We start from the raw sequence: 21,274 nt of genomic DNA on the forward strand, positions 1-21,274 counted from the left end.
TATTTAACAGCTATAAAGCGCCTCCCTGACTCTGCCTACTACCTTTCTCTCTCCCTGTTTGGATTTCCCACCTGGCTAAATCCTGCCTGTTCATTGGCCAAAACAGCTTTATTCATCAACCAATAATAGAAACATGTATTCACAGCCTGCAGAAGGACATCCCCTATCATTAGCTATTCACAAAAGCCAAGATATAGAATCTGCTTACCTGCTCATCATTAGATTAATAGATAAAGAACATATGGTGTCTGCCAGGGATGTGGCTCAGTAAATGATGTGCCTGCCACACAAGCACAAGGACCTAAGCTCAGGTCCCCAGGATCCATTTAAACAGCCAGCTATATCAGCTTTTTCTTGTAATCCCAAAATTGGGGAAGTAGAGGCTGGAAGATTATGGGCCTCACATATCCAAATCCATGAGACACAGGATAGATGAAAGGCCATATCAAAAAAATAAGGTGGGGATTCGTGAAAAGAAAACACCCCATAGCAACCTCTTGACCTCCATATATACACACATGCACTCAGTAACACACCTGAGCACACACATTCAAGGAAGGTGTTTTATGCACGGACTCTGGAGGCTTGTTCAATTGTTTAAAAAAAAGATTTTTTAAAATATGTTGCATGTAAAAAACTAAATGGAGCTGGATGTCACCACAGTGAGAAAAATAAGCCAGACTCACACAAATGTAATTTCCTTCACATATGGAGTCCAGCCATTATACATGAAGACACAACAGGGATACACTTAGGAGCAGGGGAGGGGGATTCCAAAGTGATCTACAATCATTTGAAATGAGTGAATTTTAAATTTAGATTGCTACCACAAGGTGGTGCCATAACAGAAACGGTGGCAAGTAAAGAAGGATTCTTCCAGCATTTTCTCTGAATTTACATAATTTTGCATTATGCTTATAACTGTTATTGTAAATTGAAGTTGTAGCAAAATTAAGTTATTTTGGTGTACTGCATAAACTGTATCCTCCCCAACAGCAAACTAAGTGTGTTAAGATTCTATTACATTCATTGGTTGTTTTTATTTCTTTCTTTGTAGCAATATACTGTGATTTATTTGACAAGCTGAATCATTGGCTATTAAAATGCATTTTAGTTTTTTTGAGATCAAATTAAACTAAATTGAAATAATATCACATTGATCTTTGTGGACATAGACCACAGTATAGACCTAAGTAAATGAGTCCTTTAATGCTGGTGAGTAGGACCGATTTGTCCAGTCAATTTAACTGTCAATACTTGATCTTTTTATCAAATGCTTATATCTGAATATTTCATCTTTATATTTACTTACTCCCCCCCCCCCGAGACAAGGTTTCTCTGTGGCTTTGGAGGCTGTCCTGGAACTAGCTCTTGTAGACCAGACTGATCTCGAACTCACAGAGACCTATCTGCCTGCCTCTGCCTCCTGAGTGCTGGGATTAAAGGCATGTGCCACCACCGCCCGACTATTTCATCTTTTTAAAATGTTGCTACCTGACATAAACATGGTTTAATTATGGCTAAATTTAGTATTACTTAATCATAGTAAGTCATATACAGCATAGTAAGCTATCCACAGCAATGTTGAAGATGTTTACACAGAATTATCATGGTTTGGGTCAATAAATTGTCAGCTCATATCATTAGCCATTTTCCATTTTTTAAGGAGAAGTATTCTTGTATGTGATCATCTGGGACTTTCATGTACTACAAATACAACTCACTAAGTTTGTATGTTAAGACTTTTCTCTTAATTTGTCACTCATTATAACTTTAACTTTTAAAATAAGATTTTATTTTCAGGTGATCAAATATGAAAGTTTTTTTCCCCTTTTAATGTTAAAAAGGTAGAGCTGGAAAGATGGTTCAGAGGCTAAGAGCATTTACTATGCCTACAGGAACACTGGTTCTGTTCTCAGCATCCATGCCAGGCAGTTCAAAATGGCCTATAACTCCAGTTCCAGGGAATCCAAATCCTTCTGCGGGCATGAACAAGAATCTGTACATATACGGCACACATAATTCACTCATGTGTGCATATGAACACATAAGTGTTTTAAATAATAATACATCATCAAAATAAAAAGGTGTCTTTCTTCTCTCGTGATTTGAAACCTTACCCTTGTTTTCTAGTTCAAATATGCTTAGTCGTGTGTTTGGATAATTACATGCTGTTCCAAAGTTGACCAAAAGTTTGATATACTCAAATCCGCTTGGTCACAAATTATCCTCACATCACACAATATGAGGGTTTTGCATGAAGTCCCATCACCACTCTGATGACTGCCAGAGGTAAGAGATCTGCTTGAAGTCCCATGCTCACACTGATGAGTGGCTTCAGTCTACAGACTCATTTTCCGTACTTCAAATTCAGCTTTTCAACTATCCTGCTGCACAACTCTTATTTGAGATGAAAATGATGATCCTTTTTCTTTCTTTCTTTTACTGTGTTTCCCTTCCAGCGGCACAGGAATCTTCGAGCTGCAGCAGCTTCCCGTGCCAGAATGGCGGTACGTGCATCAGCGGGAGAGCTGGCTTCGTTTGCGCTTGCCGGCACCCTTACACGGGTGACACCTGCACTGTGAAGTTCGTGGGAGAAAATGCCTTAGCACCAGGTACAGGCCTCAACTTCTTATGCTTCGCAGTGTCACCCACGAACACACACAGGAAATAGTTGTGAAAGACCGTTTGTGCCTTCTTCTTGGCCTGTTTTTTTTTTTTTTCCTGTTTTCTTCACTTCTGTGGACTGGTGTCAGTTGTACATTTATTCTGAGAGTGGTGCACTCCTGGCCCCGAGGCTGCTCAACCGGACAAAATACTGGCAGGCAGCTAACACCCACAAGCAGCTCAGATCCCACAGGGAAAGGGAAGAATTAAATCCTGAAAGCCAGCCTATGACCTACACACACACACACACACTATTAAATTTTAATGTAGCACTCCTGGCTTTTATACAAGGAAACGTGTACAGCATTTAAAATATACAATCTTTAGTGGCCACAATATTTCAAGCCATGCTTTACCTATTTCTTGTGTTCAAGAGTACATTTTAGTCCAATTTTAATATTTCCCAAGTGTATGCGGCGTTAATCACACAGAAACTTATTTTGCCTGCTTCTCATTCATGAGAAAGGCTTTGTTTCATGTCAGTCTCAGCTTCTAGAAATTATACAGAAATTTGTCACTCCATCCTAGAGGCTTCAGTTCCTTCAGGGAATTCTGGCATTGTATAATGATCGTGCTTTGAAATTCTTTCTCTTGGGAATATAAAACATTATGCAGGTGACCTTGTAGGTATTTCTACAAAAGAGTTGAGGAATGTCACAATCTAAATGGAGAAACTGAGGCTCCAGGAGACTGAGTGTTTCCACGTACTTTAGCCCACAGTGGAGACAGGCATCCAGACACATGGGCATTTTTCAGTTTGAGGGAGACATTGGTGCTTCTGTTAAAGACTGTGTGGCTGAGATAAAATGAGAATGATAGGAAGAAAAACAGAATACAAACCTGAAAAATAACCCTTGCATGTTTTTCCTTGAACAGATTTTTCCAAAGGATCTTACAGATATGCTCCGATGGTGGCGTTTTTTGTATCTCACACTCATGGAATGACAACACCTGGGCCTATCCTCTTCAATGATCTAAGCGTCAATTATGGGGCTTCATATAACCCAAGCACTGGCAAGTTCAGAATCCCATACCTTGGAGTGTACATATTCAAATATACTATTGAGTCATTCAGTGCTCATATCTCAGGGTTTTTAGTAGTAGATGGAGTAGACAAGCTTAGATTTGAGTCTGAAAATACTGACAATGAAACACACTGTGATAGAGTGTTGACTGGGGATGCCTTATTTGAATTAAATTATGGGCAAGAAGTGTGGCTGCGTCTTGTAAAAGGAACAATTCCAATCAAATACCCACCTGTGACAACATTTGGTGGTTTCTTGTTATACCGAACCTAAGTTTATCTGAGAGGTGACTGTCTCTCTTTTTATGTATCCTTGGACACACATCTTCTCTGTTGTGGTATTTCTACACTAAATGAGAAATGTCTTTTAAGAGTCAAAATGGGTATTTCATAAAATGGTTTGGATAGCATGTGCAGGAAGGGATTCTTTCTCCTAAGGAAATGCAGAGGCACAGAAACCCAGTGTGTATGCTACTATAAGCATGCCTACCTATGCTCCTTCATAGGGAGTCTCTCCAGCATAGAATAAAATATCAGCTATACACTATTGTCAGTCAGAGCAGACTTGCCAAGGAAACTTTAATTTTGTTATATTCTCTGTATATAACCATAGAATAAGAATTTCCTAGAAAGACAAACTCAGACAATTAAAAGGCAAAAAAAATTTCATTTGTCAACTTTTACTTTTGCTTTACTATCAAGTTGATAAGTTTTATATACTAACATTTATATTTGTACTCAAAACTAAGAAAAATGAAGTATAAATATGAAATATGCATAAATACTCTCTCTTCAAAATTGGAAAATGGAGAAATAACTGATGCCTGTTTGGGCATTTCCACCTAATTGTACAGATATCAATGTGTGTTACTTCTCTGCCTCCATTAAATACCACCTATGTGAAGACAAGCACAATGCTTTTTGATTCATATTCTGTTATTGGGAGGAAATTGGGCTTTCCTTGATGGATGATGAGGGAAGCACAAGTGCCATTTCTTTAATGTTTGAGTAAAATATAACAGCTGTACATTCGGGCAGCTGCTGAGAGGAGGGAGACAGAGAAAAAAGGAAAAATTCATGAACATTTCTTCCTTTTTCCACTTTCATCTCTATAGTGGTGGGGGTAGTGTGAACATATATACATGCATGCTTTTGCACTTGTGTAAGCATGCATGTGGAGGCCTCTGGTTGGTGTTGGGAATCACCCTTGATCACCTTATTCACTGATGCTGAGTCTAGGATATGGCCAGTTTAGTCAACTTGCTCTGTGGTTCCTCTATTACCAGAATTAAAAACAAGTATCCACACTCAACTACCATTCTGAAAATGCTCACTCTTGCCACTGAACTCCAACTGCTGGGCCATCTCCCCAGGCTTCCATGCCTTTTTAAAATTAGGGTTCAAGGAAGCCAGCATGTTAAGCAATGAAGGCCCAGAAGAAGATGAATGGTGGAAAAGTAGGGGTCATCAGAGAAAGAGTAAAAAAAAAAAAAAAAGCTCAGAATGAAGAGAAACACTCCCAGGCTTTTGACCAATATTCTAGAAAGAGTAGCTCAGCATTTGGGGTTCAAGTGAAAGGGACACAGTTCCTCCATGTCGCCATCAGCAGCAAGAGAACTTCCCAGAGACGTTTAGGGACTGCAGTGACGCCAAAGTGGGATTCTCAGTTCTGACAAAACTATTGAGACTAGAGCCGGCAGAGTCGCAAACGTTATTAAAGACCTTTTAGTTCAGGTTTAATGAAGAGGGTTAGGAGAAGAGGGGCTTCAGCAAGAAGTAAGGTGGGCCCGCTGGAGAGCATCGGTGTGTGCTTCTCCAAGAAGACTAATGTCCATGAACTCCACAATAAGCATCTGTGAGATATGGGTGGAGTTTGACGGTATGATCTCAGAACTGGACAGTCCTTTTCACTGCAAGCAGCATCTGGCAGGACTAAAACTGTTAAGGTAAGACTCTACCCCACAAGGAAAAGGAGGTAGGGTAAAATTACAGTAAAGACGGTCTTGTTTCTTTTGAAAGATCCATCCAGTGTGTCTGGAGAAAGGAGTACGAACTGTACTGGGGGAGGGGTTCTTAGGAAATATAAGTGCATTATCCCATTAAGGAGACAGGTATTCCTCCCATCTTCTTGGTGTGTCGTCCCTGAATCACATTCCTGTAGGGTCCCCTAACAAGCTGATTGATAGAAAATTTGAAATTATTCTTAAGGAGGAGAAAATAAACTGGAATGTTCTAATCCTAGGGACAGATCTTGTCTCCACCTAAGGCCAAAGGTAGAACTTGGATTTCATTCTTTTGACCATGAAGAATTAGCTTTCCATTAGTAAATAGGAAGGGTGATACCCACACCCTTCCATATGGCATGTTAAATACTTGGGGGCGAGGGTTGTGATGTTTCTTTCTTAATGTTATCAGAGAAATGGGAGATGAGAACTACAACTCACTGTGAGTGAGAGAATCATCCTCAGTGTCCTTCAAGGTCCAGATACGACCTCTGTTCCTAAAAGGCTAAGTACTAATCTGTATGATTCAATGGATTCCTGGATGCTTACTATGTCTTCCAAAGAATTTATGTACAGGTTCACATTGACTTCAGTACCACACAACATGTAGGAAGGTGTCATGTCAGAAGCAATGAAACTAACTACTATTATTTTTAGAATAACATTTTCTGTTCATATTTGACAAAGGATTTCTGAATATATTCTCATGGGTAGTAATAAAAACAATGAGAATATTTTTATAATGCCAGCATTTCTCCAGAGTTAATTTTAATGATGACTATTTGTCATTAATTAAGTGTTAATCTATCAAATACATATTATATATTGTCATCCTCTTTCTGTCCATGAGAAACAGAGGCACAAAGAAGCTGAGAGATTTTTCCAATGTAGCAAATGATGAACAGCTGAACATATTAATGTAAAACTGTTCCCCATATCCTCAGCAAGTCCTACAACTTTTAAAATGTTTCCAAGGTTCAAAATGAAAATAGCATTTTCATGTTACAAACATTTGAAAATTTTTGTTTACAAAAAATTCAAAGCATATGTCAATACCAACAATAACCATGAACGTTCACAGTAGCTTTATTAGTGGTGGCTCAAAGCAGTGTGTCATACACATATCCAACAGACAAGTAGAAAATTCTTATATATTCACTCAGTGGACAAATAACCGTTAACACAAGGACAGACACATTACAGCACCTACGAATGTCAAAAGAGTGATTTTGAACATATAACCAATTCTACAAGTGAGCTTCGTGCACATGGAGACCCTGGACATACTCAGAGCAGATCAGCATATAGGACAGAGCTGAACCCTGGAGACTTCACTGATGTCTCCCTGATTGTTTATAAATCAGTGATTTTTAAGAAAATACTTTCTGCAGTACCTGACTAGAAAATTACAAAAGTTAAAATGCTGCTTACTTTGTTTCTTCAAATAGAGAGTAAACACATGATTTTCTTTCCACATGCATTTTCCGGGTCTGTGTCTATGCTCTGTTCTTCTGCATTAGAAAGCAAGGAAGGAACCCATTTGACAGAACTTGTCATCTCAGGCCCAGTTGACTCACGAGTTTTATAATTAAGTGACTGTCATGTAGCATTATCTTAAGTTTTGGTGTTTTGAAGTTTAATGATTAACATTAATCTTTGTATAGATATTTATGGGATATAAAGTTAGATAACAGTGTCACCAATAGCTAAGAGGTAATATAGCAACCTTAAGTTGCTTGAACTTGCTTGACTGTGTTTTAAAAGTTAACAAGTATAATTTAAGCAACTTAGGACTGTCTTTATGTCATGGAAAATGTACTCATATAGTAGAAAAGGCCAGCAGAGGGGGTTTTCTTGAGTTCTTCTAAGGAGATAGTGGGCTTCTTCCTCCTTCTGCAGATTCAGTCACAAAAACTATCCTCATGCCTCTTTGCCCAACAAGGTCCAGGAAATTTCCCAGCCCCTGACTGCTGCCCCTCATCCACGCTTACTAGATAATATGACAGATATTAAGATTCTTTAGAACATCCAAAAGCAAATATCCTGGGAATCAGTACAAACATGTTCTTAGTTGATACAGCTCCCAGAGTCAGGAAGATGTCTGCCACGACCTGCTTCATGCAAGTTCCTGAAGAACAGAGGTTTATCTGATCAAATATTGTTCTTTTTTCTGTGTCTGTGGTCAAACTTGCAACCCAAGGGCTGAGATTCCCTCTTTTAAAACCCTTTGTTAAGACTGCAGTGACATCACATCAGTAAACAGCACTTTTTACTCTTGCAGAGGACCTGATCAGTTCTTGAACCTATGTGGCAGCTCACAACTGCTTACAGCTCCAGTCCTAGGGGATCTGATACTGCTTTGTGATATCTGAGAGCTCCTGAATACACACTATGTTCCTACATGCACTCAGGCACACACACATACACCTTTAATTAATTAGTTAGTTATTTAAACAAGTAAATAATAAAAAATATTTGTACCTACATTTGTTCCTTCTTACACTATACCAACACAAAGACAAAAATATCATTTCAGAAGAATGAGCTAATTTTTTAAGACATTAATAAATGATTCAAATATGACAAGATGCTTTCTTTGGTTGCTGATTTAATCTTAGAGTTGTTTTATTTGATCACAAAATATACCATTTCAAAGAAACCTAATTTGCAGATATTCAGGAAAATCATACAAATATATGTTTCATGCTTTATATGTTTCATTCATTTTAAATTTCACTTTATGACATATGCATGCTTAATAATTACATAGCATATTTTATATCATTTTATATAACAAATTAGCACTCAAGTTTATGTATTATTTAACTATTATGGATCCAGCTAAATTTCAGCCCAACAATGGTGGCACACGCCCTTAGTCCCAGCATATGGGAGGGAGAGGCAGGTGGATCTCTTTGAGTTAAGGCTAGCCTGCTCTACATAGGTATTTCCAGGGCAGCCAGGGCTACACAGAGAAACCCTATGTTAGAAAGGAAAAGGAAAGGAAAGGAAAGGAAAGGAAAGGAAAGGAAAGGAAAGGAAAGGAAAGGAAAGGAAAGGGTAAACAAAGAAAACCAAAAAGCCATAAAGTCAAAAAGCCAAAAAAAAATCAAAGACCTTTGAATCTAATTAAATTTCACTCGCAAATGCAACTTACAAGCTTTATCATCTGCTGCCTGCTGAGTCTGAACATAGTAGGAGGTCCCACAGCTCCTTCAGTGAAAACTACAGTTTTATTAGTGTCTCCTTCTTCTTGCTAGAAAAATAGAGAGTGGTGTCCTGTCATCATCAAAGCCAATTTCAAACGCAGCAAAAATTTCATTAATCAAAAGTATTTACTTCCCATCTGTTATCTCTGGTACTCCTGAGACACATTAAAGTGAAATATAACCCTGCCTTGCCTGCATGTGCTATTTCGTCAAGTGGCTCTCCTGGGCTTCATACGCAGGCTGCATCAGTCCTGCGAAGGTTATGAAACACCATCCTTTGGTGCTTTTACCACAACTCATTGATACTTCTCCATGAACTCTACTACAATTCAACAGCAGTGAATTTGCCTTCATATCTCTAGGTTGACATCTCGGTTGAATATAAAATCCTGGAAAAAGTCCAAATTCAGGAGGTTTCATGATTTACATATGAATCCCTTCGTAGGTTGTGAAAGCCCATATATTTGCTTGGGAGGTGTTTTTGGTTTTGTTTTATTTGGTTTTTGGTGGTGGTGGTGATAGTTTTATTTTCATTTTTGCTTTGTGTTTTGTTTTCTGAGACAGGGTCACAATATATCCTAGACTTGTTTCAAGCTTGTTACGTCCTACCACTGCCTTCTATGTACAGGAATTATAGGCATTTGCCACTAAGCCTGATCATAAAACCCAGGTTTTAATAATACATTTTCCAGATAAGAATTGTCTAAGTTCCAGCTGCCCTGTAGAAATACTATTGTCTTCATGCCTTAAACAGCAAATATTTCTCCAATTCTGGAGGGCTGTAAGGTGCCAACAGACTTGATTTCTGTTGAGAGCTGCTCCTTGGCTTACAGGAATCTTTTCAGGCTATCTTTACACAGAGAAGGTGTGAATTGAAGAAGTCAGCTCTTTCCCTTCCAAGGGCTTCAACACAGCAAGATGTGGTGGCACACACCAGTAATGATAGCACTTGGGAGATTGAGGCAGGAAACCCCAAGTTCAAGTCCAGCCTGGCTTACATTCAGGCAAAGCACACATTGCAATATACTTGCCACAGTCTCACTTTGAGACTACTGTTATGCAATAGAGACCCCATATGTGTGATCTCCTGTAAAGATAATTTCATTCTGAAGACTTTGCCTACAAACCTCATTCTACTGAATAAAGTTTCAATACTCAGTGTTCTGAGGGAACAAGAGGGAACAAGCATGTCATTCACAGGACCCAGGTCCCCAGAGCAGCAAAGTTAAGAATGGTGTTCTACTCCAAAGCCACAGAGAAACCCTGTCTCGAAAAACCAAAAAAAAAAAAAAAAAAGAATGGTGTTCTAAAACCCTGTTCTAAGTTCTGAACTGTTGGCGTGTAGTATTCCATGGGCATAACAGGGCTCCTTGTTACTCAGATTAACACATTTCTAGGCAACTACTACTCAAAATGACACTGAAAATGTTAAGTGATGTGATCTAAAGTTTAGTGTGCCTTTAAACGTGTTAATTTCTCATCCTTGGTTTTCTTTTGGGGATTTAAAGTAAAATTGACACCAACTCCACTCAACAATGAAAATATCACACTCTACAGACCAGCAGAACATACCTTGCAAGGAATGTTCAACTTCCTTTACTGTGGCTACTGTTGAAGAAGTTCATGTAGACCAGAGTACAAACAATGACAATTTTTTATTTTTTATGTTTTTTATAATTTGTGTCTCATTTATGCCTCCTGTTGCCTCTATCAGAATCAGCCTCTTAATTGAACATAGTGTGTATAATAAGCACTGCTTGCCTATTTTTTCATCTACAGGAAATCTGTAGATTGAGAATGATGAACATTTGCCAAAACATATGGAGGGAAACATATTTATTTCTACTACCCAGACATCTCTAAGATGATTTAACATAGCTAGATGCATAATTTATGAGGAAAGTATTAAACTTAAACAAAGGCATGTAGTATTATACATATATCAAAAAAGGTGCATTTCTTATCCAAATTTCTTTGATTTATTGACATGAACCACTGTCATAACTTGTCAAAATAATTTTGCTCTTAGCAAAAAATATCTCACAAACATGCTTCTATGTTGTCCATTTTCCAGCTATTTGCTATTTAACTAAAGTTTATAACCCTTTCTTCCTGCTGATGAGGCAGCTAAATAGTATGGAAATTATTCTTTAGGAGAAATTAAAAAACCCCCCAGAGATTTCATGCCTTTTTAATGTGACTTTCATTGCCCCTTCTAAGTCTTGCTATTAAATGCTTAAAGCTTGATTCTGTTTTTAACCCTCCCCATTCTAATTCATTTAAATGGGTGGAATACTAATGCATTATTATGAGATTTTTCCCCATCACAGTGCTCTGTGTTAAGAGCCAACTAACAATGTTCCATCTATACAATGAAAGGAAACAACAAAAAAAGGAAATACTTAGCTGGACAGTGGTGGGGCATGCCTTTAAGCCCAATAATTAGGAGGCAGAGGCAGTGACAGAGGCAGGTGAATCTCTCGGTTTGAGACCAGCCAAGTACTGAGAGCGAGCTCCATGATAGCCAGGACTACACAGAAACCTGTTTCAAAATAAAACAAAGCAAAAAGAATAAGTAAAAACATAATAAAGGGAGGAAAAGAAGAAAGACAAAAAGGAAAGACAAAGGTAACTACATTTCTATATAATTGTGCCTGTTTTCTTCCCATGTGTTGCACCCTAAGCAAAACGTGTATTTGACAAAACAAGGCAACATGGACAACATGCCTGTGTCCACTAAAGGTATTGTGGACATCTGTGGATGAGCTCTCCTTCCAAATTTGAGACACACAAGTGAAATACCCCTGAGCAACACTGCCATTTAAAATCCTATTCCATAGATGGAGCTAAAAAAGAAAAAAACAGCATGTCCACGTAGCGTTACAGTAGGCACAAGCCCGCATGAATGAACTTCTTCATCTTATAGCTAAGCAGAAAACACTGCAACCACCAAACACAAGCAAAGAACCTGCTGACAATGAGAGGGAAGAATAAATATCACAAATCATGAATGTGACTTTAGGAATTTGTAAGTAGTTTATCAAACTATGAAAACAATCCTAGGAAATTTCAACGTATTTACTGTAATGGAAGCACATTTAAATTCATAATCCCTAAACAATCCTGATTGTTCTTAATCTACTGGGGGGTATGATGTCTAGATTTTAGCTATGCTGTTTTCCTTGTTAATAGAGATAGAAGCATATTACCGAGAAAGCAGATCAGTTTGTTTTTTTTTTCTTTTTCATTATAACCAGTGCTGCTTCCTGCAGCTGTGTCATTACAGTTTTGTCAGTAAGATGTGTCATCTTGCAACCAATGGGCAAAGTGCCTGAAGAGTGATGCTGTGAGCAAGCTGTTTACAGAAGGCTAAAAGAAAAGGGCTCCTTCCAATGTACATAGTTCTATACAATTTAATTTTCCCAAACCTTTTTGCTATTATTGTTACTTAGAGATGCTGGTCTTTCTTATATTGAGACAGCTTCTTTTATGACACTTAATGCTGCGGTCTCAAGTCTCCACTCTCCTGCCAGAGCAGAATACAACCAAGTACAAGGTAGAGGAAGCATGGGATAAAGGGAAGGGTGTCAACAGAAAGGCGGGAGAGGCAGAAAAGAACAGCAGTAGTGTTGATCAGGATGGAGATGCAGGTTGTGGCCAAAATACATTCCGAAACTCACTGGAGTAGGAATGCTGGGACCAGTTAGTCAACTTCCCTCCAGCCAAATGAGAGAGAACCAGCTCAGGAAATCTTTGTTTTGAGACAGTTTCTACTTGTAGTCCAGTTTGTACCAGCGCTCACTATATAGGTCAAAATGACCTCAAACTTGTAGCAATCCTTCTGCTTCAAGCTTTAACAGACTGAGACAAGGGGCATGTGCCACCACACCAGTTGGCAGAGGAAGTTTTAATCAGTCTGCACTTACTCCATCTGCCACTGGAAAACCTATAACTTTGTCTTGAAACAATTCTAAGACATAACCCTTTGGACTTGATGAGGTTTCTACTCTGACTACCTCATAAAGCAAACAGAAGGAGAGACAACTGCTTCAGCTTTGAATTTTCTATGTCATGTGTTCTCATTTTGTCACTCATATGGTTTTTTTAAAAATGGCCATTTGTCTAACAAGAGAAAATGTAATATTCCTGTAAATTTACTTTTAATGGCTTCCTGCTGTAAAGAGAATGCTGGTGCGATGTTCAGCACATTCCTCGAGGTCCTGGAAGGCAGCTCCCCACATTAAGACAGAAAACACAGGTGGCTGGAGCAGGTGTAAAGTCAATAATAGACCAACATCGCTGCTGGATACAGGAGGGAAGATAGCAGGGGACTCCTTTTCTGTGTCCCCTGAGAGCTAAGAGTGAAGACAATGTTACATAGGATCTTAGCTATCTTGGCTAACAAAACACTGAGAATGGTGGTTGTGTAACAAATCCACACTGACTTCAGTTTAGCCTGAACACAAGTACAGTTTTATCAATGTTGATGAGGAAATTTCCCCTCAACAATATATACTCTTTCTCAAAAGCAAGGCTCTGAGAAGGCAAAGGGAAACAAATTTCTATCTACAGAAAAATGTATGGACTTCAGGATACTTCTGTTCTTGGGAAAGGTGCAATGCTCACTAGGAAATGTATACATAAGTAGGTAGCTGGGTAAGACCAAGATGCTTGGAAGACAAGACATCTGCCAAGCCCCATGCTGTGTCAGAGGCATGCTCTGTCCTCTATTTTCAGCTAAGTAAAGCTCCTATGCTTCAGAAAGAGCTGAGGAACATGGAGCACGGGCCACAGTGGCAGCATGTCAGAGTAGATGTCTAACCATTTTCCCGGGAAAACTAAGAAAACTAGGGACAATTCTCTTTCCTTTCCCACACCTTTTCTCATATCTTGCCCTCCACACTCACCAAACTGTGCTTCTGGGCAGCTTCCAGTCTTTGCGGGTTGCCTCTCAAACTGACTGCCTTCACTTTCCCAGCGATCGTACACCCAGCAGCCATGAGGACCAGCCAGCCAGCGCATATGTAGAACCGAAGAACCTTCCAGACTTAAAGGTCCCTCCCCAGGTCTCACTGACAGGAACATTTTTTGTGACAGTCAGCTGAGGCAAGGTCGGAAACCTCCTCTCTGCTCTGGGACTTCCGCATGCTTACAAGCCCTATCTTCACTTGCTCTGTCCTGTTTCTTCTTACAACTGCTCCCCCCAACACACACACTTCTTTCTCTTCCTCCTGCTCTCTCCTTTTCTCCCTTCCCCTCCTTTCTTCCTTCTACATCTCTGCCCTCCCTTCCTTCTTCCTTCCTTCTCCATTCATTGTCATCTCTTCCTTACCTTCCCTGTATCCTTTTCTCTGTCACACTGTCCCTCTCTCACAAGCCTTCGTGGAGAGAACGTACAGGTTACATAATCCTGCCATCCCTTTTCCCCTCTTATTTTTGATTCGCATTTGTCATTAATGTCCAATAATAATCCAAAACATGTGGTGAAGCTGCTAAAATAGCTATAAAATTAGTCTCTATTATACATAATATGGAATATGTCTAAACTGCGTTTTGTTTATGAAAGTGAGGGTCTTGTTTCCATAGTATCTGTAGCTATCTACACAAATTAATTAAGCCATTATGTGATCAACACATTAACATAATGGTAGCAGCATTCTTTACAGATCTGGTTTTTAAATGAAATCCAACTTAACAAAGATGATATTTGATTTTACTGAAGTGAGGTATTTGTCATGTGCAAAAATACATAAATGACCAAAAATTTTTAAAGGGGGGAAAAAAGAAAACTTATAGGTACAGTGCATAGTAATAGTCACTTTAACATTTCAAAAAAGATTGAAATTTGAAATAATACAGTTACATTAAGGACACAGAAATGAGTAAATTCCACTGTTAAAACCTATTTGGAAAGCCCACCCCATTGTATCCTGTGTCTGATGGGTTTTGAATAGCCAGAGCTCATGCTACTGCAAACCAGTCCCTCTCAGTTGATGGAGATTAAGCATGATGAATGCAGAGAATCTGCGCTGAAATGACTGTGCTGACAGAACATCTGGTACCACCTCCCTGCTTGTTATTTTATTGCAAATTTACAACCTATTGCAACTAAAATAGCATGATTAAAATTACAGACTTTTGAATGGAGGATAATTTATAGACCTCTCTAAATAATCAACCTGCTTTGCAAGTGACTGAAATGTTAACAAGAAAATATTTCTGAACACCTATTTTCTACTTTTCCTTACAACAAAAAACTAGAATTTAATATACACACAGAATATATCTGCTATAGAAAAAATAGACTCCTGTAACCAGTTATTTAATATGTGTAAACTTTTCTGTCTATTTGGTAGAAAGTTCACAGACACAGAGCATACTTCATGCAGCTTACAAGGTCAATACTCAGGAGACAATTATTCCATGTTTTTTTATAACTTAAGGCGTGGCTTGAAAGACAAAGGTACAAAAAAAGTATTCTCAGGATCTGCTTAAGGTCTGGACAAACAAATAGCATGACAGAGAAAACAACTAAAATGATTTTAAGCACAAAATGTCAAGAAGAATTGCATAGTTTAGATTACAAGAGTCCTTAAAGAGTAAGAGTGCTATTAAATACCAATAGAATATTCCCTACACCTGTGAGAGCCCCTGGCATGCCTCGTTCACCTACCAATTCAGTTAAGTCTGTAACTCTGGACACTTCTAAAGTGAGATGTATCTTTTATCTTGGGCAACAAAGGCCTACTCAAGGCTGGCACAAGACCTAAATGCATTTGAACAAGAAGACACAACAGGAAATGTGTGTTGAGCTTTGGGCTCTATATTAATTCTTTATTTTTGTTTCTTATGAAGCAAGTCTTGCAGGGGCATTTTAAAAAGGCTCACCCAGAAGAAGGTATTAAAATACTGTTGCTAGGCTGGGTATATAATTCAGTGGCAGAGTGCTTGCCAATATGTGAGGGCCCTGGCTCCAATTATCAGTACCACGAAAACAGAAATGTCATTGCCAAAAAGTTATGAGAAATTCTTACATAAAAACTTAAACCATACACAGTGACATTCAGAACAGCCAGAACTACCTGAAATCAAACCAATTAAAAACATTTTATCTGCGTTTCTACTTCCTCTACAATCAGTATTATTGTAGTTAGAGATCCTTTATGTAACATGCTAACCACAAATGTTAATATGATGAGGTCAATAGAACATGCAAGCACCAGAGCAGCCATAAGCTGCTTCAATAATGAAATCATTTTATAACTGTAATTGGTTCAGTGGTTAGATGCTTCACTAAAATTCCTTGATCTGTTTCTCCGACTGGAGAATTTTCAGGTGTCTCAGTGAAAGCATCTTCGGCTCACTCTTGTTAACACTTGAATGCTCTCCCAGCACTCAAGCCTAGGCAGGAAGATTGGCAGCTCAAGACTGTCTGAGCTCCCTAGCAAGACCTTGTCTCCTCACATAAAAATTCTACCCTCACTCCAGCAAACTGGAAAGGAATTAATTAAACTAATTCCTAAATTAATTAAACTGTTTGTTTGAAGTAGAACGTATAGTGTTACAAACAGGATTATTGAGTTTCACCCCTGGCTCTGCCATAACCTGCTCTGTGACTTATGGTTATTTTCTAATCTCAGCCTCTGCTTCATCTCTTATAAAATGAATAATAATTAAATGTTTCCAACTCAAAGCCTTGCAGGATTAAATTAATCACACAGCATTTGCTTGTCTTGTCTTCAGTACCTTTGATGTATTCGTTATTGGTGTTGCTAGAATTCTTCAGTTAGTGATGATGGCAACAGATATTTTAAACAATCTCAGAATGCTTACATATGTGCTTATGTACGTAATGTAATTCAAGGTCTTTGGGTTTCAGGACATGTCATCTCAGAACTATAAATTCCAGTTTATTATCTAACAGAATATTTTGCCAAAGAGATTTTATTTGAGGCAAAGAGGTTGACATGCTCACTTGAAGCAAACAGGATTTTATTAAGCATGAAGAATTTCATTAAGAATCTCTGAAATAGTTGGGGTCATCTTTGTGGATCTCTGAACATTTCCTAGGGATTTCTCTTTAAACCTATACTGGCTACCTCTATTAAGGTATCTCTTTTCTTGCTCTCCTCTATTCCTCCCCTGACTCAGTCATCCTGACTAAGAATCTAGGCAGTAGTGGAGAGGCACCTTTGATGTCCTTTCTCTGTAATGAGATTGATGACAGCCATAATTGCCATCCTAGAGCCTTCATCCAGTAGCTGATGGAAACAGAAGCAGACACCCTCAACTGAGCACTGAGCCATACTCCTAAAATACAGTTGTAGAGAGGAAGGGGGGATGAGAAAAAGAGTCAAGACCATGCTGGAGAAACCTACAGAAACAGCTGATCTTACTTAATGAGAGCACAGGGACCTCAGTCATACAACTGGGGAACCAGCATTGGACTGAACCAAGCCCTCTGAAAGTGGGTGCTAGTTAGGAGACCTGGGCAGCCAGTCTATGGGACCTCTAACAGTGTAGCTGGTATTTATCCCTAATGCACAAATGGACCTTGGGAGCCCATTCTCTATGGAGGGATACTATTTCAGAACAAATACACAGAGGAGGGCCTTGGCCCTCCCCCAAATGATGTGACAGATTTGATGATCCCCAGTAGAAGGCCTCACTATCCTTGGGGAGTGGGTGGGGGTGGGTTGAGGGGGTGGTATGGGAGGATGGAAGGCAAAGGGTATAGGGGGAATTGATATGTAAAATAAGATTGTTTCTAAAAAAGTATCTCTTGAGTAAGATAATGTGAACAAACTTTTAGACACTAAAATAATTCTCATTTGTGTATTTTTGTCAAGCTTCTGAAGCCTTTTCTCATACAAGTCTGGAGTCTAGCAAAAGCACAGACTATTAAAAGTCCATCCACATGGATTTCTGCATGCTGGCTGTATGTCCCACTAGAAGAAGGTCACATATCACCTTGCTAGTTATTTTACAGTTATCCACTATGAGAAGATACTTGAATAAAAGAATGCTGATGAAAAAAGCAAGCCTACTGAGCCAACCCACCACCCACTGATGGTCAATATAGTTGAGAAGAGTACAGTGAAAACGGGGAAAGTTGGGATGACTCAGCTGTAATCTAGTGAGTTTTAAAATGACAACAATAATTTTATCATAATAAAGAGAGGTAACAAGAAGCATTAACAAAGAAATGACAAAAGATCCCAATCTTTTATCCTATACATTTCTTCTACAAATATATTACATCTGACATATTGAAATTTAAAAATCTCTGTAATTGAAACCAATTTTGCACATAGGATTTCTCAACTACTTTTGTAATTCAAAGGTTCTTTAACTCCAACTAAAACAGACTGTTTGAAGGAAAAATAAATAAATATTTAAAATGAGAATGTAATAAAATAATGATGCAAAAATTATATTCTGAAATTAAGAATCTACTTATATTTTTCATACTAATTGAATAAATGTAGCATTCTATTTAGATTTTCAAGTATTCACATAAACAGTAGCATAAATATTTACAGATTTTAAATATTAAAAATATATAAAAAGAAAGTTAAAAACAAAAAATAACCTATAACAATTGTAAATATGAATATACTGAACATAAAGCTCCTGTTTTCATAAAATAAATACTAATGGGCGTAAAGAACAGATGGGTTCCAGTAGAACAACTGTGAATGACTCCAATTCTCCACTTTTCATCTTTAAATTGATTGTCTGCACTGGCTAGTTTTTATGTCAACTTGACACAAACTAGAGTGACCTGTGATGAGGGGACTTCAATGAGAAATTACCTCCATAATTGGACTGTACAGCATTTTCTCAATTAATGACTGATGTGGGAAGGCCCAGCCCTTTGTGGGTGGTGCCATCCCTAGGCTGGTGGTCCTTGGTTCTATATGAGAGCAAGCTAAGCAAGCCATGAGCAGCAAGACAATAGGCAGCACTCCCTTTTAGCCTCTGCATGAGCTCCTCACTCCAGGTTCCTGCCCACTGAGGATTCCTCCACTGACTTCCTCTCATGATGGTGTGTGCTGTGGAAATATAAGCAAATAATCCCTTCCTCTCCTAGTAGCTTATGGTGCTGGAGTTTTATCACAACAATGGAAATCCTAATTGAGACATTGTCCAGACTAAAAATTAACAAAGAAATTTTAGACATTAGCTGGACTTTATTCTATTTTTATTCAGTATAGTGCTTAATAAAGCTAAAGACATAAAAGGGGTCAAATAGGTAAGTAAAATTATCCCTCTTTGCAGGTGATGTGGCCCTATACATAAGATATCCCATAGATTCCACCAGAAAAAGATTTGAACTGATGAACACTTTCAATACAGTGGCAGAATACAATGTCAACATATAAAACTCAGTAGCCTTCTGTACAGTGATATATTGTTTATGATTTAATAAAGCTTGCCTGGGGATCAGAATTCAAAACTAGACACACTAGTTAGGCATAAATGCCAGGCTGTAGGTACAGCTTTAATCCCAGGACTCAGGAAACAGAGGCAGATGGATCTCTATGGTTCAAGGCCACCCGGGGCTACATGAGAGTGAACCAGTCTAAAAGAGTAACAGAGCTCATGCCTTTAATCCTAGCACTAGAGAGATATATAAGGAAGAAGCAGAGTATTTCATGTGAGATTCAGTTTCCAGTCACAGGGAAGACAGGATCGCTCTTCCAACTTTTGGTAGAGATAAGAATTCTCTGGGGGCTTCACTGCTTTGCTTCTCTGATCTTCAGCTTGAACCCCAATATTTGTCTTTGGGTTTTTATTATTCATACGACACTTCTGATACATCAATAATGAAATGCTGAGAAAGAAATCAGGATAACAATCCCAGTCCCTATAGATTCAAAAACTACTTTGAAAAACTGGGCAAGGTGGTATATACCTTTAATCCCCCAGCACTCAGGAGGCAAAGGGAGGTATATGTGTGTGAGTTCAAGTCTAGGTTGGTATACACAGTAAGTTTCAGACCAGCCAGGTCTAGATAATGAGACCTTGTCTCAAAAACCAAATAAACAAAAATAACAGTTTTAAAAACTCCTTGAAATAATCTTAAAGAAGGAAGTAAAGACATGTACAATGAAAACTAAAACACTGAACAAAGAAATTGAAGATATTAGATAATGGAAAATTTTCTCATGCTCATGGATCAGCAGAATTAATATTGTAGAAGTGACTATCTATATTACTAAAAGCAATCCACAGATTTTTGTTCATATATAGACCCCAGATTTAGCCACTCACAGTTCGTGTGTATAAACAAGACATTAAAATTATAAAAGGCACCCTGAGATGGGAGCAAGATATCTTATCGGGTGAGTGAAGCCTGTTGTAGAATTGTGTCTCCAAGAAATTTCAGAGAAACTTCTCTTACAATACTTTTAACAACAAGGCTGCCTAAACAAGACCTGAACAACAACAAAAACAATCAAAAACCCACCAAGAGACATGCTAACATGGAAGGAGGAGATCTCATAGGGACTCACTCCTAGACACAGAAGTAGGGATTACTAAGGAATGCTAACAGCAGAAGAAATACTCTTCCCCAGGATGAGCCCCCTAATTGGTTATCCAAACAAGTTGTCAGCCTTAACATCAAATATGTCACGCAACACTATATGGACTGAGCAGTTGTATCTGTGTTTATGCATGTATTGTGTGTGTGTGTGTATGTGTCTGTGTGTGTGTGTTTATAACAATAATAAAGAAAAAGGAGCCATGAATTTGAGAGAGCAACAGGGATGGACATGACAGAAGCAAGACAGAGAAAGGAGAGGAAGAAAAATTATGAAATTATATTTTAATTTCAAAAAATAATATACTAATAAAATAATAATCCTAAACAAATTGATGATACAAGTGACTAAAAATACTTGTTCTTAATCTAGCAAACGAAGGAAAAATCATCAACCTAGTTCTTTGCAACAACTTGTTGTATTTTTGGCCCTAAAGAATTACAAGATTTATAGAAGCTAACAGTTTTTTTTCTTAAGTAGCAATAGAGAAATGTCATTTGACTACAAAAAAGAAAAGCACACAGGGATGCATTTGTTTTTCAAAGCTGTATCTTACAGGGGGAATGAATAATTAGGAGATGCTACCCAAGAGGTGTTGACATGGCAGATGGATCGTTCTGGGCTGAGGGTGCTGGAGAAGAAAAGGCATAGAAAGAACCATCAGAACTACTTTCTCCCCTGCAGTGAGCAAGCAAGAGTCCAATGAGAAAGCTGTCTCTCTTGTACCCAGGGAGAAAGCAGTTCTTCTCACCGATACCTGGGAGTTCGAGCTGTGCCGGAGCCACATAAAGCGCCTTTGTAAAATCAAATAACCCTTGCCTT

The 21,274-nt window shown here is 38.4% G+C and overlaps 1 protein-coding gene across 1 annotated transcript in view; it reads left to right on the forward strand.

The window, feature by feature from the left end:
• Positions 1–4,600, forward strand: part of Mmrn1 (multimerin 1) — a 47,002-nt gene extending 42,402 nt beyond the window's left edge. Inside the window, exons 7-8 of the mRNA XM_005076056.4 lie at positions 2,463–2,615; positions 3,544–4,600. Of these exons, the coding sequence (XP_005076113.1) occupies positions 2,463–2,615; positions 3,544–3,965 (575 nt within the window). The 3' untranslated portion in view covers positions 3,966–4,600. The remainder of the gene's footprint in view (positions 1–2,462; positions 2,616–3,543) is intronic.
• The last annotated feature ends 16,674 nt before the right edge of the window (positions 4,601–21,274 follow it).

This window comes from Mesocricetus auratus, unplaced genomic scaffold (genome assembly GCF_017639785.1).
Source record: "Mesocricetus auratus isolate SY011 unplaced genomic scaffold, BCM_Maur_2.0 Super-Scaffold_100676, whole genome shotgun sequence".
Taxonomy (NCBI): domain Eukaryota; kingdom Metazoa; phylum Chordata; class Mammalia; order Rodentia; family Cricetidae; genus Mesocricetus; species Mesocricetus auratus.